The sequence below is a fragment of the Choloepus didactylus genome, chromosome 1 (genome assembly GCF_015220235.1).
Source record: "Choloepus didactylus isolate mChoDid1 chromosome 1, mChoDid1.pri, whole genome shotgun sequence".
Taxonomy (NCBI): Eukaryota; Metazoa; Chordata; class Mammalia; order Pilosa; family Megalonychidae; genus Choloepus; species Choloepus didactylus.
Window position 1 is genome coordinate 94,744,053 of NC_051307.1, and position 18,978 is coordinate 94,763,030.

At 38.7% G+C, this 18,978-nt stretch overlaps 3 protein-coding genes and 1 pseudogene across 8 annotated transcripts in view; 2 read left to right on the forward strand and 2 right to left on the reverse strand.

The window, feature by feature from the left end:
- Window positions 1-1,910: 1,910 nt before the first annotated feature.
- On the reverse strand, window positions 1,911-3,159 carry LOC119518653 (annotated as a pseudogene).
- Window positions 3,160-4,936: 1,777 nt separating this feature from the next.
- Window positions 4,937-10,721, reverse strand: CEP19 (centrosomal protein 19). Of its 4 annotated transcripts, none has more exons than XM_037837715.1 (4): window positions 10,517-10,721; window positions 9,993-10,206; window positions 8,567-8,766; window positions 4,937-7,941 (listed from the first exon to the last, which is right to left on the reverse strand). In XM_037837715.1, the coding sequence occupies exons 3-4, from the start codon at window positions 8,694-8,696 to the stop codon at window positions 7,583-7,585; spliced, it is 489 nt and encodes a 162-aa protein (XP_037693643.1). In that variant the 5' UTR covers window positions 8,697-8,766; window positions 9,993-10,206; window positions 10,517-10,721; the 3' UTR covers window positions 4,937-7,582. The 4 variants fall into 4 exon arrangements, with proteins under 4 accessions (XP_037693643.1, XP_037693645.1, XP_037693655.1 ...); XM_037837717.1 differs by having other exon boundaries at window positions 9,993-10,124; window positions 10,207-10,721; XM_037837727.1 differs by having other exon boundaries at window positions 8,567-8,763; window positions 10,093-10,721.
- The window catches only part of PIGX (phosphatidylinositol glycan anchor biosynthesis class X), an 88,497-nt gene continuing 79,942 nt past the window's right edge, over window positions 10,424-18,978 (forward strand). For all 3 annotated transcript variants that reach the window (XM_037837711.1, XM_037837710.1, XM_037837707.1), the window contains exons 1-2: window positions 10,424-10,733; window positions 13,114-13,177. In XM_037837711.1, the coding sequence (XP_037693639.1) occupies window positions 10,544-10,733; window positions 13,114-13,177 (254 nt within the window). In that variant the 5' untranslated portion in view covers window positions 10,424-10,543. The remainder of the gene's footprint in view (window positions 10,734-13,113; window positions 13,178-18,978) is intronic.
- PAK2 (p21 (RAC1) activated kinase 2) overlaps window positions 13,159-18,978 on the forward strand; it is a 167,654-nt gene continuing 161,834 nt past the window's right edge. The window contains exon 1 of the mRNA XM_037837701.1: window positions 13,159-13,177. The gene's annotated coding sequence lies outside the window, so the exon portion shown is untranslated. The remainder of the gene's footprint in view (window positions 13,178-18,978) is intronic.

Genomic DNA, 18,978 nt, shown 5'->3' on the forward strand with positions numbered 1-18,978 from the left:
ACTCTGGGACAATCAGCTGAGGTTGCAGGGAAGGCTAATGTCCACGCCCAGTTTTGTGGTGTGTGCCTGTTATTTGAAGCACTTCCGTCACACTGGGTTGTCTGGGGCAGTTCTGGGCTATGGGGCTGGCGATGGGCAGGAGTGTTTCCTTTCCACCAGGATGATGGCTGTGAGCGGACACCCCCCTTTTCTTGGGAAGTTGTGGTGTTTAGTGAATTTTCTCAGCCACTGGATTATTGTGTTTTGTCTCAGAGCTCTCCTGGTTCTGCTCTTGACTTGACCTGTCCAAATTGCAAGTCTTTGAAGCTTTCTGTATTGGGCTTCTTAGAGTAATTGTTTTAGAAAAAGAAAAAAGGATTAAAAAAAAAAAAAAAAAAAAGGGCCCTCCTCAGAGATCTAATGGGTTATTGAAATGCTAAGAGACAATGCAGCCAGGGCCATTAAGGAAAGGTCCACAGGGCAAAGAGATCAGCTTTTCTTCGGGATTTGCATATGCGCCTCAGGGCCTGAGCTCGAGCCTGAGCTCTGCCCTTCCCCTTTCTATGTTCACCAGAACTCCAAAAATCCTCCGCTTTTATTTTGGAGTTTTTCGTGTTGTTTTTTTTCTATGCCTGTCTCCTCTCTGCTTGGCTGGCTGCTCTCAGATTCTCTGGTGTCTGGTCTCCGTCTATCTATGGTTGGAGTTTGGATCAGCAGAATGAGTTTCCGATAAGGGCTGCCACTGCAGTTCTCCCTTCTCCTTCCCGGAGCTGACAGCTCCTCCTCCCACGGGACTGAGCCTGGCAGAGAGGGGTGCGGGTCCCCTGGCCGCAAAAACTTACAGATTTCGCTGATCTCAGCAGTTCCACGTTTTCATGAGTGTTGTATGAAGTATGCCCAAAGTCAGATTGCTCTGTGGTGTCCAGTCCATGCAGTTCCTGGCTTTCTACCTACTTTCCTGGAGGAGTAACTAAAACATACAGCTCACCAGTCTGCCATCTTGCCCCGCCTCCGCTCTTCCCTCTTTAAAGCTGTTGCTTTCCAGACCTCCTGGAGAGCTTCCACATAGTAAATACTCAAAAGTACTTTTGGATTTTGGATTGAATGCATTATTCTTTCCCTTCTCTAACCTTTTCCAATCTCCACCTCTGTGTGGGCTCAAGGAGGTTTTACACGTATCTTTGGCTCCTCTTTGCTCATTCTTAGAATAAATGGTCTACAGACATTGGTTTTATTTTCCTCTTCCCGAGGTTTTGAATATACATATACAGTATATGTTACTTATATACTCTCTCCTTCTCTATATATACATATATCATAAAATTCACCCATTTTAAGTGCACTAATCAATGATTTTTTTAGTGAATTAATGAATTGTGCAAACATCACTACAATCCAGTTTTGGAGTGTTTTTAACCCCCCTAAATATCCTTTATATCCGTTTGCAGTCAATTCCCATTTCCTAGCCCCAATTCCAGGCAACAACTAACCTGCTTTATAAATGGATCCTATAATATGTCCTTTTTTTTTTTTTTAGAGCTTGGAGAGCTTATTTATTTTAATCCTCAATATTTTATCAACACTTGCCACTGTACACTTTCAACTAGTGCACATAGATTTTATGAATAATTGAGCACCAGTTTTATTTAGCGATAATAGTCACGACTAGATAGTTCTGGGAACTGTTTTGATAGTTTTCTTTAAACAACACCATCCATTTGGGAAATCGATTAGCCACAGTCCCACTATCCACTTCTGTCACTCTTCTTTATCAGGTCTCCTGTGCCTTTTCATTTCTTAATGAATATTGTAGGATGAGTCAACTTTATGTCATCCTGATTTAGGGCTTGCAGCATCTTCTGCACATGGTGTGCACCCAGGCAATTTCTGGAACTCTTGACATTCCTCCACCAGTATTCATCCAATCGCTATTAGCATTCAGTGGGAACTGGACACTGCACTCGCTTCAGCTCCCTGAGTCCTGCTAGGTGCCCGAGCATGTTGGTGAAGCCTGGGGTGGAGATGATGTTGATATCAAAGACAAGGGAGCTGAAATGGGAGCAGCTGCCCAGGACAGGCAGGAGGGCTTTGATTTGAGATTCCTTCAAGCTGCATCCCCCCACATTCAGGTGCTGCAGGGTGCCTGACACTTAACCCAGCAGAACCTCTAGAGGCCTGCAGAACATTTCAGAAAAGTCATTGTTGCATAGAACCCACTCCTTCAGGTGGGTCAAGTAGGTGATATCACGGACAATAAGTCCACATTCGTTGACCACCAGGGTCTCCAATGGTTTCTGCAGATCTCTGAGAATCTTATATAGTTGACCTGAGATATTGCTGGGCTTCAGGTAGAGCTTCTTGAGGGGGTGCAGAGGACTTAGCAGGGAGAAACAGTCCGCAGGGAACTTCTAGGGAGGACTGCACATCGTGAAGATGCTCAGATTCTGCATTTGCTCTAACTGGCTGAAAACTAGAAATAGGTCTGACTTGTGTCTGATGTCAATGGCATGCTCCAGCTTCACCATGTGGATGGAATCCAGCTCCAGCCACTGGAGGATCTGTACCCGGTAGCACATTAGCACTTGGTCAATTTCCAGTGCCTGACACTGGAGTTTATAATAGCCATGACTTCTCTCCACTTTCTACATTATGTAAAAGGAGAACCTGGACTTCTGTATACATTGGAAATCACTGAAGTCAAGATCTGCATATTTGCACAGGTTCTCTGTAGCAACGAGGCTATTCTCTGGGACTGAGTGGGAGCTGCTCCGCCTTCTGGGTCTTTCAGAGTTTGAGTCATGAGAAAGTACTAAGGCCATGTCTCAAAGCATTCCTCCCAGGCAGAAAGCACAAAGTCATAGGTAAAATCCAGCACCTTCAGCTTCAATCTCCTGGGACAAGCAGTGTCATCAGGAACAAATTCTAGATCATCTAGCACAGCTTCCAACACAGTTTCTGACTGCTTCCTTAATGATCCTAGATGGAGGCAGGGGAAGGGCCAGGCCTGCACCAGCTCCATCACGGTCTTTGTGTGTCCCCCAGTAAAGGCAGCTGTGAAGAGTGCTGGGAAGAGAACCACAGGGAGGTCTTCCAGGGCATGCACGGCTCAGCCAGGTCCTCATCACTCAGTAGATTCTGCACTGCAAGATCCAAGAGACTGAGGAGGTCTTGTCTGCTCATCTCCACTGAACTGTCGGGCTACCTGATGTCCGACTCTGTCGCCTACCTGGCAGCTGATGGGTGAGATGCTGGATGAGGATGGAAGGTGATTCCCTGTAGGCTCAGATGCTGGACAAACTCTGAGAATTCAGCTTTGCCTGACCTAGGCAAATTCCCTGAATGGAGCTACCAGGTCTTCTCCAAGGATGGCCTCACTCACCCTTCTATCATCCCTAGAAATCCTTTCAATATGTACTTTTTTTTTGTATCTGGCTTCTTTCACTTAACACAGTGAGGCTCATTCATTGTAGTCTATCAACATTTCATTTTACCTTTATATTGCTGACTAGTATTCCATTTATGAATATACCATATTTGTTTCTCCAGATTGTTCCCACTTTTTGGCTATTATGAATAATGCGGTTGTGAACATTTGCATACAAGTCTTGTGTGTTTTCATTTCTCTTGTGTTATGTTTTCATTTCTCTTAGGCAGTTTCCTAAGGGTGGAATTGTTATGGAGTCTAATGAGTTTATATTTAACTTTCTAAGAAACTGCCGTACTGTTTGCAAAGTGGTTATACCATTTTACATTTGCACCCAGAAATGCATGAGGGTTCTAGTTTCTCCACATCCTTGTCAACACTTGGTATTGTCTGTCTTTTTTACTATAGGCATTCTAGTGGGTGTGAAGTAGTATCTAATTGTTTTTAATTTGCATTTCCCTAATGAGTAATTAGGTTGGGTATCTTTTCATGTGCTTACTAGCCATCTATATATATATTTTGGTGAAATATCTATGCAAATCTTTTGCCCACTTTTAAATTGTTTTTATCTTATTATTATAAGAGTTCATTATATACATTGGATACAAGTCCTTTTTCCAGATAAATGATATGCAGATATTTTTTCTGTCTGTGAATTCTTTTTATTTTCTCAATGTTGTTTCTGAAGTAAAAAAAGTTTTAATTTTGATAAAGTTCAATTCATCATTTTTTTCTTTTATAGATCATACTTTTGCTGTCAATTCCAAGAACTCTGCCTAACCCAGTCATGAAGATATTTTCTCCTTTATTTTCTTCTAAAAGTTGTAGTTTTAGCTCTTCATTTAGATCTATGATCCTGTTTCCTTTTTTCATATCTTGGCAATTTCTATCCTAATCATTCCCTTCAAGCTTCATTCTTGATTATTAACAAAGATCTAACTGCCAAATCCAATGGCTTTCCTCAACTTTCATCCAGTACTACTTTGTCCGGTATTAGATAGATGATTAAATAAGTAATTACAAGAAACTTGGTGATTAAAATGCTTGGGAAAGGAGAAGGGAGATAGATCTGATTTGGTGACTACTCAGGGTACCTTGACATAGAGGGTGCTGTGTACATACTTGCTCAATTGCAAATACAAAAGGCCCTTTAGGTCAGTTCTTGGGTTGATTCAGATACAGTTTTTGCTAAGAGTACAGTACACAAAGAGGTCTAAACTGAATTGCATTCTCAGGCTCAAGTGCAAATGAATCTACATCCCTCAGTGAATCAGAGATTCTTAAGGATCCAGCAGACTGGGGATATCCCAGGGTGAAAGTGAACTTTCAGGGCAGCCCTGGAAGTACTGAGCTTGATAGCCGAGCTGCATCTCTAGAACTGGGCTAAACTAGATCTGCTCTAAAGGAAGGGCTATGTGTGAGATTTATCCAATACCTACATGAGCTAAAATTTGGTTAGATACAGTATTAGGTAAAGAAAGACTCAAGGTGAAGTCAAGGATTTTGTTTTTTTATTTTAATATGGAAGAGACCTGCATGTTTACAGACTGCAGAGAATGATCCAGCAGAGAATGGAGCTGAAAATTAGAGGGGTTGGAGGGAAAGAAAGAATTAATTGAAGCAAGGTAAAAAAAAAAAAAAGGGAATCCAGAGCCCTCTAGGAAAACCAATTTCTTTGCAGAGTGGGAATTGGGGGAAGGAGATGAGGGGAGAATTTTCACATTTTACTTTTACACTCTGGTATATGTTTAAAAATTTGAAGTAATGAATATGTATTAATTTTATAATGGAATTTTTTAAAAAGTGCTCTGCAGAATAATTAGCTTTGGATGAGACAGGATACACAGAGGTAAAAATAACAATAAAAACAACTGGTCAACCCACACGATCTCCCCTTTCTGCTCTAGTTACAGTAAATGCCTCTATTTCATATACACTAGGTTTATTACTTCGGTTAAAATATTTAATGCCTCAAAGACAAAAGTTATAGCCTGTATTTCTGTATAGAAAAAAATCATAAGGTAATTTTTTTTTTAAATAATCTTGGAGTAAGGAATGCCTTTCTATGTATGGCACAAAATGGAGAAGCCTAGAGGAATATATTGATTAATTTGACCACATTAAAAAAATTCTGCCTAATTAAAAAAATTAAATCAGCAAAAAAAAAAAGGCTTCTTCAAATCTATGAAGATAGTCTCACTTGTAATAAAAGAAATACAAATTAAACTATGATACCACTTTAAAATTATTAAGATTGGCAAAGATCAACAAGTTTGATAATACCCTCTTTTGATAAGCATATGGAAAAACAGGTACTCTCATGTAAAGCTGATAGTTTAAGTTGGTACAACCTTCAAGGTAAGTATTATGCATTGGTAAAATCCACCCCGACCTCAACAACTATTTTCTGTCTTGCTCACTCTGTATTCACCGCATTGGCCTCCTTGCTCTTTCTCAAACATGTTAAGTTCACTCCAGCCCCAGGGTCTATGTACTTGCCTTTCCCCACTGCCCCTGAAATACACACCAATTTTTCCACCTCTTCAGGCCATTGCTCAAATATCACCTTCTTGGTGAGGTCTTCAATCTAAAACACTGGCTACCATCTCCTCCATCATTCTCTTTTCATTTTATTCTTCAGAGCACTTATCATCTGACATTATTTTATGCATGTTTATCATCTTTCCTCTCCAGCTAGACTGTAAACCCTGTAAAGGCCAAGGACTTTGTTGTGTATATTGCTACATCCCTGTACCCTAGAATGGTATAGGCTGAACATATAGTTGGTGCTCAGTAAGTACAGATACTGAATGAATGAATGAGCCTCTATGGAAGACAACTTAGCAGTATCTATTAAAATTTAAAATGCACCTCTTACCCACCAATTCCCCTCTAGGTATTTATCCTATAGATAAAATGTGCAAAGGATGTACAAAACTATTTATTGTAGCACTGCTTGTAAAAGCGAAAGGGAGAAACAATCTAAGGTCAACTTTTATAATAAATTATCTATATGTAAACAATGGAATACAACGTAGATATGGAAAGATCTCTAATTCTGAAAATTCTTTTGCTACCTTTGGTGAATATACATATGAGACGTGACCATCTTAAATTCCTGGTGATATCGCTAAAAGAATGATCCCCTTAATGGGTCTTATAATGGAAAAGACAGTAGAGGTTGACAGATGAATAATTATTTTTACTAAATGAATATTAATTTCCTCATCCTTGTAAAGACATAGAATTTCTATGAATTAAATAATATTCGAGTAAGAACAATTTACTTGCACATAGATAGCCTTCTTAAACAAAGACCTCTCTCTTTGTAGATCCAAGCTCATGAATAGGCCTGAATGAATGAACGCAATATCTAGTGTTCATTCATTATGGGTGGATATCTCTTTTTATAAACAAAACCTCTTATTTTTGGAAAGAGATTCAGAATGTCTTTAGTATACATTCCCTGCTATCTTAAGGGGAGAATACCCCTGCTGCTCATCAAAGGACATCTACTTTAGAGCCACAGGGCACTCTGCAGGGGTTCTTTTCTACTCCAGAGTTAAATACATATAAAGACACAATGCATACAGGATAATTCCCCGGTACTAATATATACTGTCCAAACTTGTCAAACTGTAATTTGCTTATTATTCCTGAAATAAAACTTTTTATTTCCTGCTCTTTACTACTGCCTTTAGCTCCCCTATTTTCCAGTTTTTCTCATCTGGAATCCTACTGTGCAAATACTGCCATTTCAAGGGCCAGGCAAAGTCCTCTCTCTCCCATTAAAGGACAAAGTCTCCCCTGTGTACTCTACTCAAAGGTGATAGTGACATAGACACTAACCCTCTTTAGCATATAATTGTGTTTATCAAGCATAATCTTTCGGCTGCTTAATAATATTAATTTGCTTTTCACAAGTTTTTGACTTATCTTCTAATTAGCTTGTAAGCTCCTTAAACGCAGGTTCCTTTATTCTGTTTTTCCTATATTCCTTATTCACCTACATAGTAGATGCTCTAAATATCCTGGTTTTGAAAAGTAACATGGTCAATCCAATCATGACCCACTATGTACATTTAGTGGTCTTTACAGATTTTGCTATAATCAATCTATGTTCTTTGTTCTTTATATAAATATGCAGTTTCTGCTAGCCCAATAATTTCTGTGAGTGTATCAGTACTCATCAGCTGACTCTGTGTCCCAGCCACAGGACTGCAGTTCATCCTGTGGGAACTCAACTTCAATGTCATAAACAAAATTTGGATCTTCTTTCTTCTTCTGATTTTTCTCAAAAAGTTCATCCATGATGCTCTTCCTTTTGGCGAGTTCCTTGTCATCTAGTTTGTTCAAGTCTTCCTCAGGATCAATGGTTGTTTCCTTTTGAATTTGTGCCATTGTTTCTGCCAAACTCTGCCCCTTCAAGTAACCTTGTAAAAATCTGAACAACTTCTCCAGCTGCTTCAAGGGTACTTGTTCCAGGTAACTCTTGTGTCGTGGATTATTCTTTAGTTGTTCAGCAGCTCTGCTGCAGTCTAGGAGGGAAGAAAAAAAAAACACAAAACTAGATACCATATATACCATATACACCACACACTACTGCTAGGACCAAAATAGAACAAAACACTCAGAACCTGAAAGCATTATCTGCCACTCTAGCCATGTAGTTAAATGTCTTTATTGGAATATATTATTTTGCAGAACTATTTCTTTATATTGAGGTTTGAATGGGGTGGGGTCAGGGAGGGATGTGTGTTTGATTTCCTTAATTTTAAATCATTTTATGGAGTTGTTAAATACTTTCATCTGGAGAAGAAAAAGTGCTATTATAGCTTTTTGGTTGTACTACAGGTGCTAATAAAATATCAGGACTAAAAAAAAAAACATATGGAGGGAGAGAAGGGAATTAATAATACTATCATTCAGTGCACCCAACTATCCTGAAATTATCAATCTTCTTTTACAGATCAGGAAACAGAAGTTCACTGTGAGTAAGTAACTTAGCCAGGGTTACACATCTAGTCCCTGGTAGAGTCATGATTTGAATTTAAGATATCTAACTCTAAAGGCCATGCTACTCCACTGCATGAGTCTCAAATTGTACTTGTAAAGTGATTTAGAGACTATTTAAGATAGGAGGCAAGATAAAACACGAGGTACCTGAAAACTGTGAAAAGTTTCGGACTGGCATGATGCGCTGGCGACTTTTCCCTTTGATTTCACTCTCATAGATTAATATAATAGCTGGAGGCTGGAATCTAATTCCACATTTCTTGGCAGTGCACATCATTTCCACATATACTTCAGGGTAAATTAGAAGAAATCTGATGAAAATGTGTTAGTTGAATAATGGCTTCCTGCTAAAAGGAAAAAAAAAATTCAATTTCAGCTCAACTAGGTGTTAGATAAATCTCACTACCCCTCCCAGCCAGTAGATCTGGTTTAGTCTAGTTCTAGAGATGCATCTCAGTCTATGAAGACCTTGGGAGGGCTGCCCTGAAAGTTCACTTTCACCCTGGGTTATCCCCAGTCTGCTGGATCCCTAAAAATCTCTGGTTCACTGAGGGATGTAGATTCGTTCACACTTGAACCTAGGAATGCAATTCAGTTTAGACCAATGATTGTATCTGAACCCCTGAATCAGCCCAAGAACTGACCCAAAGGGCCTTTTGTACTTACCAATCAAGCAAGTATGTACCCAGCACCCTCTATGTCCAGGTACCCAGAGTAGTCACCAAATCAGATGTGTCTCCCTTCTACTTTCCCAATCATTTTAATCACCAAGTTTCTTGTAATTACTTATTTGATCATCTATCTTCTCTTCTAGTCCATATGCTCTACGAAGGCAGGGAATATATCCATCATTCCCCATTATATCTAGCAGAATACCTGGAACATAGTAGGTACTCCATACATACTTGTTTAATTCAATATATTAATATAAGACATAGCCCCTGTACATCCTCTAAATATTTACAGTCTAGAAGCCTCATCAAAAAGGCAGATGTGGTGCAGAATCAATTGGCCTCTACATATAGAAGACAATAATTTTTACATGGCTTTCATTTCAGCGTATCTGTCTCACTATATAGTATTTTTTTGAGTTCTACGAAACACAGCTATTTTGCAAGTTAATACTTTCAATTCTCTCTTTCCTTCCCCATCCCTAATGCCAAAATACACTTAATTACAGGAACTGCTTTAGATGCGACTAAGATATTCTTAGGAAGATTTGCAAATGTCAAGCAACCTTGATGTAAAGTGGCATAGGATGATGACATTCTTGTAAACTCAGTTCTGTTAGAGACTCACTATAGAAACATGTTTTTTAAAAATACTTAAATAACAGAAATTATACATATTCATTTTAGAAAACTGGGGGGAAAAGGAAACATAAAATAATCACCCTTAATTCCTTCCAGTCTTTTTTCTAGAGGCATATAATTTTGGTTTTTAAACTATAGTATGTTTTATATCTTCTACATCCCACTTTCTCCCTTTAAAATTTAACCTATGTAATTATTTTCTTGTTATATATTTTATTAAGTTTCAATTTTTTATATGTTTGCCAAGTGTTTTGTCTTACCCTTAAGGAAGTACAGAAAGTGCATCTTCTACAGCCCAAGGTCTACTAACACCGTGATCAGACGTTTCCATCCGACAGCAGTGCACGCACAAGCCCTTACCCCGACACTGCGGCCTGGAGCAGAGGCTGGCGCTGCAGGAAGAAGCGACAGTCACAGCCCGCGGTAGAGGTCGTGGAGTGAACTTCCCGGCAGGAGACCTGATTCTGCAAATACCTGAAAGTGGAGGTGGAGAGCCTGAACACGGCGAGCCAGCCCGGGTTCAGGATCCCGCTGGGCGCCCATAGAGTGGTTCCCACAGCAACAGCCCCGGGGTGCACGTCACGGCGCGTGCGCCACTCTCCCCGCCCCGCCCCTGACCGGAACGGCGAGAGGCGGGGCCGAGAAGGGAGCCAAGGAGGGGCCGGGTGTCGGGCCTCACGCGGCGCCGAACCTTCAGGGGTAGAGGGTGTAAGAAGGGAGGGGTGGGGGGAAACAGCAGGACCGCGGTAGTGCGCGCGCCGAACCCTCCGTCTCGGTCACTGACTCCGTGACATTGCGCTCTAGGAGCCGCATGAAGCGTATGCAGGTTCCTTCCTCCGTCTGCTTTTCGTCCCTCCGCGCCCCTCTCGGGCACCCGCCCTCCGGCGTCCTGGCTGTTCCGGCCGTGGCTTTCGGGGCAGTGGCCTGGCTGCTCCTCTGGGCGGCGACTGGACTCACCGGCACTCCCGCCTCGGCCTTGACCTCCTCCCTCACCGATGCTGGTAATAGGAGGGGCGGGGCTGCGGGAGCGTGGGCGGAGTTTGAGGGTCCAGGCGGGTGAGGAGCAGAGCCGACTGCTGCTTGGTTTGCAGAGGTGTTCGGTGTATCCTGGCGTGGGACCTCAGAACTCTAGGGTGAGCTGGAGGCCGCTTGTCTTCCTCCTCTTATGGCTGTGTCCACTCCTGAGTCTCCCGAGAGCCAGGCTTTGTCATTCCGAGCGAAGACTGGCGGCGCTTTTCAAATCTAGAAAAAGAAGTGTAACCGTGAAGTGCCTTGGGATGCGTAAAGCCCCTGAACACGGAAGGGGCAGCAAGATCTTAACGTCCTGTGAGGCGCGAGGATCCCAATCCGGAATAAAGAGACTCTGGGGAAACGACTAGTTTAGTTTCACAGAGTTCTTTTGTAATAGACCTTATTGGGCTAGGGTTTGTTTATGACTGCCGGCTGGGCAAACGAGTTGCTTCTCTTCTTTGTCCCGAGTCAGTGGGCCGGAGTGCTTGTCAGGTGCTGTGGGTCCAGCCCTCGTGGAGCTTGCAGTGTTATTGGGGACACTGACATGTGCAGTAGTAATTGCAACAAAGTGATCACGTTTGCTAGGGGAAGGAATGTCAGCACAAACCAGGTGAGTTCTTCATGTGTAAAATGAGGATGTTAGACTAGTATCTGTCAGTCAGTGTAGCTCTGCTTTTGTATGTTTTACACATCAGGTTTTCAACTTTATTTGAAGAAAGAGTATTAAGGCCAAAATAATTCTTAAACAACTGAACCTGGTGATTTCTAAAGACTCTTACTGCAGTGGCATTTTATTATTAAAAACGGGCCAATCTCCAGAGCCATTTCAGGCCACCACAACCAACTAAACAAATATTTAAGAGGAAAAAATCTTGAAGGTGAATTCAGTTGTAACAAACTCATTTGGGAAATGGTACTTTGCCTTGAAAATGATAAATAGCATTTGCTATACTGTTTGTAAATTAGTCTTTCCACCATCCCATGGTGAATGTGATTTGCTACTCTCTAGCGTGCGTCCCAATAGAATTTAAGCCTATTTATCTGACTTTTTTTCTAAAATAATTTATATTGAGATATAAGTCTTTACTCCCCACCGACCTCTATTAAAATAAAGAATGGTAAAGAAAAATCTGAATTTGTACAAGAAATAGAAATCTGAATTTGTAAAAGGACACGTAAGTTATTTGTTTATTTGGGAGCGATTATATGCTTCTCAAAAGCAAATAAGCATTCCTTTAAATAAATATTAAGTAGAAGGGAAAGATCTTAGACTTTAAAAGTCAGGCAAACCTTGTTTCTAATCAGTACACAGAAGGAAACTAAAGGTAATTAGCTCTGAGTCATATAACCAAATAAGTGATTAGAAATGGCAATAGTTTTTCCTGCGAATTTGTGAGAGTTAAAAGGAAACACATGTGAAAGCCCCAAGTACAGAATCTGTATATAGATTAATAAATGTTTTTTCCTGTTCTTTTTTCCTTCCTTCGTTTGTATATTTCAAATGTTTTCATTCCCCCTTCATTTTTTTTATGAGCTTTTCCAGTAATACTTCTAATGGTTTCAGCAACGTACAATAATAGCAGGTGGTTTTCTGTGTGTCTGAGTTTTGATGTTCTTTACACACACCTCTAGTTTTTGAAAATGGGGTAAAGTTCCATGGAAAAGTGTCTGGCAGAGTTGGTGGTCAATAGTAACTGAATTTTTAGTTTTAGTGTCTGAATTCTGCATAGAGTCAGTATAGCATATAACAAGATTTCTGGTTAATCTAAGTTTATAAAGGGACATTTTGAATCTTTAAGTGCATCCAGTTATTTTTTGTTTTGTTTTTAATTCTCCCAACATCCCTACAGGGCATAAACACGCCATCTTCCTTGTTTTATAGATTTGGGTGGCAGAATGCAGAAGTTGCCAGTACATTCTGGTATGCGGTTTCAGTGAGCCAGAATTAAAACTGAGATTTTCTGGCTCTTTAGTCATTCTTTTCCTTTTAGTGTTCTAGGATAAAGTAATATTAATAGCAAACACTTACATAAAGCACTTACTCTGTGGTAAGTCCTGTTCTAAGTGCTTCTACGTATATTAATTCTCATGATTACTAGCAGAGAGATAAAATATCTTGCCCAAATTCACAGCTATTAAGTGATATACCTGCATTTGAAACTAGGCAGTCTAACTCCAGAATCAGTGTTCTTAACCACTATCCTAAACTGGAAGGAGATTTATGTAGCTCAAATGGTTTAAATTTTTTGTTTTGTTTTTAGTGTGGTTAGATTTTCCAGGCAAGTAAAACTTATTAAAACAATTATTTTGTAATTATTTAAATATTCTTTCATTGAGTATTTATTGAAAAAAATCTTTTGGTTCTTTTAGGCATAACAGCTACTTGTTCTGAAATTATTTTGAGGCAAGAAGTTTTGAAAGACGGTTTTCACAGGTACGTTGCCCATTGATTTCTACTTATGTTAAAATACTGTTTTATATAATTTAGAGCAAAATATCAATAGTTGAAGTATGAATAAACTGAAAAATCACTAGAGTTCTTAAAATTTATCAGTGACATATTTATCCATATGTGTTTCACAGTTTGAAATAATGATTGAAATAACTAAAGAAAGGGAAAAAAGCCTAGTATTTATTTGTTTAGCATGAATATATGTTGCATATACCCAGCCAGAAGTTTATTTTATAATATTCCACTTAATCTTCACAATGGCTGTGAGATAGATGAAAATTTTTCCTGTTTTTCAGATCAGGGAATCTCATAGTTTGTGGAAGCTGTAGCATAAGGAAACTTCCAAAACTTTTAAAACTTCTTAAATTGATTACTTTGAAATGATTCTCAGATATTTGAATTCTGATACATTTATTTTAAAAGTCACTTCATTTTATAATCAGAACTAAAATCTTACTCTCTCTTCCAACTTAGCCTTTCATGTGATTGGCTAGGAGGTATAGTAGAAAGAACCTGGGCTTCCAACATGTTCCTACTATACTCCAGGAAAATTAACAAACCATAGTTATTCCTGGGCATTCCCATATCAAGATTACCCTCAATATCTTATCTGTTCTTGTAAGATTATCGTTCCCTCTTCACTAGTAGCTGTCTGTCTCTAGGTCCCCTACATTCTACAATATAAGACTCTTATTTTACATTTTTCACAGAGTTCGCCTTAGTGGTAACATACAATATCTCTCTTTTTTGTGTCTGGCTTATTTCACTCAGCATTATGTCTTCAAGGTTCATGAATGTTGTCATATGTTTCACAACATCATTCCCTCTTACTGCCACATAGTATTCCACTGTGTATATATACCACATTTTGTTTATTCATTCATCTGTTGAAGGACATTGGATTGTTTCCATCTCTTGGCAATTGTGAATAATGCTGCTATGAACATCATTGAGCAAATATGTTTCTGTCACTGCTTTCAGATCTTCTGGGTGTATACCAAGAAGTGGAATTGCTGGGATCGTAGGGTAACTTGATATCTAGTTTTCTAAAGAACCTCCAGACTGTCCTCCAGAGTGGCTGTACCATTATATAGTCCCATCAGCAATGAATAAGAGTTCCAATTTCTTCACACCCTCTCCAGCATTTGTAGTTTCCTGTTTGTTTAATGGTAGCCATTCTAATTGTTGTGAGATGATATCTCATTGTGGTCTTAATTTGCATCTCCCTAATAGCTAGTGAAGATGAACATTTTTTCATGTGTTCTTTAGCCATTTGTATTTCCTCTTCAGAGAAATATCTTTTCCTAACTTTTGCCCATGTTATAATTGGGTTGTTTGTACTATTGTCGTTGAGTTATAGAATTTCTTTATGTATGCAAGATAATTGGTCTTTTATCAGATACATGGTTTCCAAATATTTTTTCCCATTGAGTTGGCTGCCTCTTCACCTTTTTTGGCAAATTCCTTTGAGGTACAGAAGGTTTTAATTTTGAGGAATTCCCATTTATCTATTTTTCCTTTCATTGCTTGTGCTTTGGGTGTAAGGTCTAAGAAGCGATCTCTTAATACAGGGTCTTGAAGATGTTTCTGTACATCATCTTCTAGGAGTTTTATGGTACTGTCTCTTATATTGAGGTCTTTGATGCACTTTGAGTTAGTTTTTGTGTAGGGTGTGAGGTAGGGTTCCTCTTTCATTCTTTCAGTGTGGATATCCAGTTCTCCAAGCCCGTTACTTGAAGAGACTGTTGCGTCTATTGGGTTTTTTTTATTCAGATAGATTTGGGCTCAAAATGTAGCTCAATTACTTAATATCTGTGTGGTTTTAGGCAAGTTACTCAAGTATTTCCTACTCTATCAGTAACTTTGTGTAATGATGATTTTCTCATTAGGGTTTGAGGATAAATCAGAGAATATTTGGAAGCTCCTTAATATAGTGCTTGTCACATAGTAAATACTCAGGGAATGTTAGCTGTTCTTAATGAGATATATAGTTAAGTTAGGCAATACCATTTCAATCCAAGAGGGGATGTGACAATAAAGTGAGAAAACTGATTTTGGGAGGGAAGTTGGTAGGATTTCTTAAAGGAGATTTTGCTGGAGTTCCAGACAATATTTTAAGCAATGTTAGGGTAATTATGCCAAATATATAGCTTGTGTATAGCTCTCCTTCCAGTAATTGAAGTGCAAAGAACTATTCTCAATGCCTGAATTTCAAAATTGAAGATGGTAAATAATAGAATTTTAACAATGTAGCCCTAAATGTTTCTAATAAGAAAGAAAGAGATGCCTGAAGAGGCAACTGTGACTACAGATATAACTCTCCAATTATGAATACTGAAGCTAGAAAGCAAGACATTAAACCAAGGATGAAGAGTGACAGAATCCACAAGAAAAACTTCAGAAAATAGAAACCCCAGAGTTGTTTGAGACCTTCAGAAACTGCCAGTGACCATAACAAAAGGTTTTGTAGTTACATTTAGAGCAGGTATAGTCTTGCTGCTAGGGTAGATGAGGAAGAGTTAATAGATAACAAAAAGCAGAATTCTTTAGCTCCTCTTATTTATTTTCTTGGTCAATAAGAATTACTTACACTTTGGACAGGGCCAAACAAATAATGGTAATAGGGAACTGAAATGCAGAATATGTAAGGAATTATACAAAAAGGTCTAACTACTGTAAATGAGTTCAGGATCTCCCTTCCTGATGAGCCATGTCTCATAGCAGTAGGAGAGCTTGCTTAAAAGATTGCTAAACTTCTGTTATAACCTTTGGATAGTTAGATAGTTAGAGAACCATGGAATAGTGAGCTTGATGTAGATTCTGGGCAAAATTCTAGACCAGATTATTAAAAGGATGGTTTGTTAAAAGGAACACAGAAGAGGAAATGGTGGTCTCGGGGAACTAGCAAGACCTTACTACAAACGTATTTCCTCTATAGACTTACTAGATAGTACTAAAATAAAAACTTTTTAACAACATAAAGATTAGAATTTTGTTGCTTTATTGAGTGATTTATGAATTGAGTAGCATTTTATTTAGAAAGTAGAAGGAGCTCTGTCAAGGCGGTGGTAAGGGAGAGCTTATATAGGGCAAATGTGGAAGCAAGTGAGGAAATGTTTTGATTGGCTAATACGATGTTTTTATTTTATATAAGGGGGTTTTATAAAGTGGGGAACAGGTATACATTGATTAGTCTGGTATATTTGTTTATTTTTAATAGGCTGTCCTTATTGGACTGATACCAGCTAATTATTAAATTGTGTAAAAATTGCAGCTTTGTTGGGACTGCTCCATTCCCTTAGAAGGTCCTGTCCTTAGTTTTTATCTTTAAAAAGTCCCTGCTATTTCTCAGAAAGGAGGGTGCTCCTGGCAACTCCCAATATGGGTGGCCATTTTATTTTTATTTAACAATAGGTAGCTCAAGGAAATGCTATAGTTTATAGTATATCTATTATTCTTCAAGGCTTTTTAAAGAAATTTTTATTTATAAATTTTTTAAAATGCAATTTTATTGAGATATATTCACACACCATATAATCCATCCAAAGAATACAATCAGTGGTTCACAGTATCATCATACAGTTGTGCATTCGTCACCAGAATCAATTTTAGAACATTTTCATTACTCAGAAAAAAAGAACACCAAAAACATCCCAAACCCCTTTGCCCCACTATTGTTTATTTTTTTGTCTTTACTTTATTACTCATCTGTCCATACACTGGATAAAGGGAGTGTCAGTCTCAAGGTTTTCACAATCAAATGGTCACCCCATAAAAGCTATATAGTTATACAGTCATCATCAAGAATCAAGGCTACTGGATTACAGTTCAGCAGTTTCAGGTATTTCCTTTCATCTATTCTAATCCACTAAAACTAAAAAGGAATATCTAGATAATGCATAAGAATAACTTCCAGAATGACCTCGCAACTCTATTTGAAATCTCTTAGCCACTGACGCTTTATTTCGTTTCACTTCTTTTCCCCCATTTGGTTAAGAAGGCATTCTCAATCCCACGATGACAGGGCTAGGCTTGTCCCTTGGAGTCATGGCCCACGTTGTCAGGGAAACTTACATGCCTGGAAGTCATATCCCATGTAAGGGGGAGGGTAGTGACTTTATTTGCAGAGTTGTTTTAGAGAGGCCACATCTAAGCAACAAAAGAGGTTCTCTGGGGGTGACTCTTAGGCATATTTATGAGTAGGCTTAGCTTCTCCTTTGCAGGAATAAATTTCATAAGGGCAAGCACCAAGATAAAGGGCTTGGTTTATTAAATTGGAAGTCTCTGATGCTTATGAGGATATCAGGAATTCCCCAGGTAGGGAGGTTTATTATTTCTACATTTTCACCCAGTCCCTCAAGGAAACTTTCTGCAAGTGATTTTTTTTTAATTAAATTCAGTTTTATGGAGATATATTCCCATACCATACAGCCATCCATGGTGTACAATCAGCTGTTCACAGTACCATCATATAGTTATGCATTCATCACCTCAATTTTTTTTGGACATTTTCCTTATACCAGAAAGAATCAGAATAAGAATAAAAAATAAAAGTAGAAAAGAACACCCAAATCATCTCCCCCCCCATTTTTCATTTCGTTTTTTGTCCCCGTTTTTCTACTCATGCATCCATACACTGGATAAAGGGAGTGCAATCCACAAGGTTTTCACAATCACACTGTCACCCCTTGTAAGCTCCATTGTTATACAGTCATCTTCAAGAGTCCATGCTACTGTCTGCAAGTCTTTTGATGAAGTCTTCCTGTGATATTTGTGAACAAGATGAAGAATTGTAGACTGGAAGATAATACAGGTAAATGACCATAAGAATTAACAAGTATATCCAGTATGTTCTGATTAATGAATTGAATGTCATCTTGGAGGGAAGTCCCAAGGCTCTATGTCTTTTTTTAAATGTACTTATTTTTTCTGGTTATAAAAGTATTACATGCTCATAAATACATTTGTAAAGTACAGAAGAAAAGAGATTATAAATATATTCTACTTATATAGAGGCAAAATAGAATAGTAGTTATTATGTGGTCTTTGGAGTGAAACTGCTGTGGTTTGAATTGTGGCTTTTGGAAAAGTTGCGTAGTGTCTCACTTTGTTGGTTTTCTTATTGGTAAAATAGGAATTATAATAGTACTGTCTCACAGTGTTTTTTAAATCAGATTTCTGACAAATAGGTATACCCACATGACCACCACCACACTAAAAATATAGAACATTTCCATCATCCCCTAAAATACCCATATCCTACTTTGCAGTTATTCTCCCTCATCAATACCCACCCCCTCCCAACTACTGATCTGTTTTCTATCACAATCTGTATGTAGAGTTTCTAAAATTTTCTATAAGTGAAATCGTACAGTATATAATTTTTTAAATCTGGCTTCTTTCACTCAGCCTTATGTCTGTGAGATTCATCCATGTTGTTTTTTGTAGTAGTAGTTTCTTCCTTGTTGTTGCTGAGTACTGAAATTTGTTTTTCTGATCACCAGTTGATGGCAATGGAGTTTCTTCCAGTTTTGAGCCATTATAAATAAAGCCGTGATGAACATCTGCGTACAAGTCTTTCTGTGGGCGTTTCCATTTCTTTGTGTAAACATCTAGGAGTAGAATTTCTGGGTTATATGGTAGGTATCCAATGAACTTTTAAGAAACTGTGAAAGTATAAAACATAAAGTGGATATCCCATTTTACATTCCCGCCAGCAGTGTAAGAGAGTTCAATTTTGGCTCCATCCTTGGCCTACACTTGGTATAGTCAGTCTTTTTCAT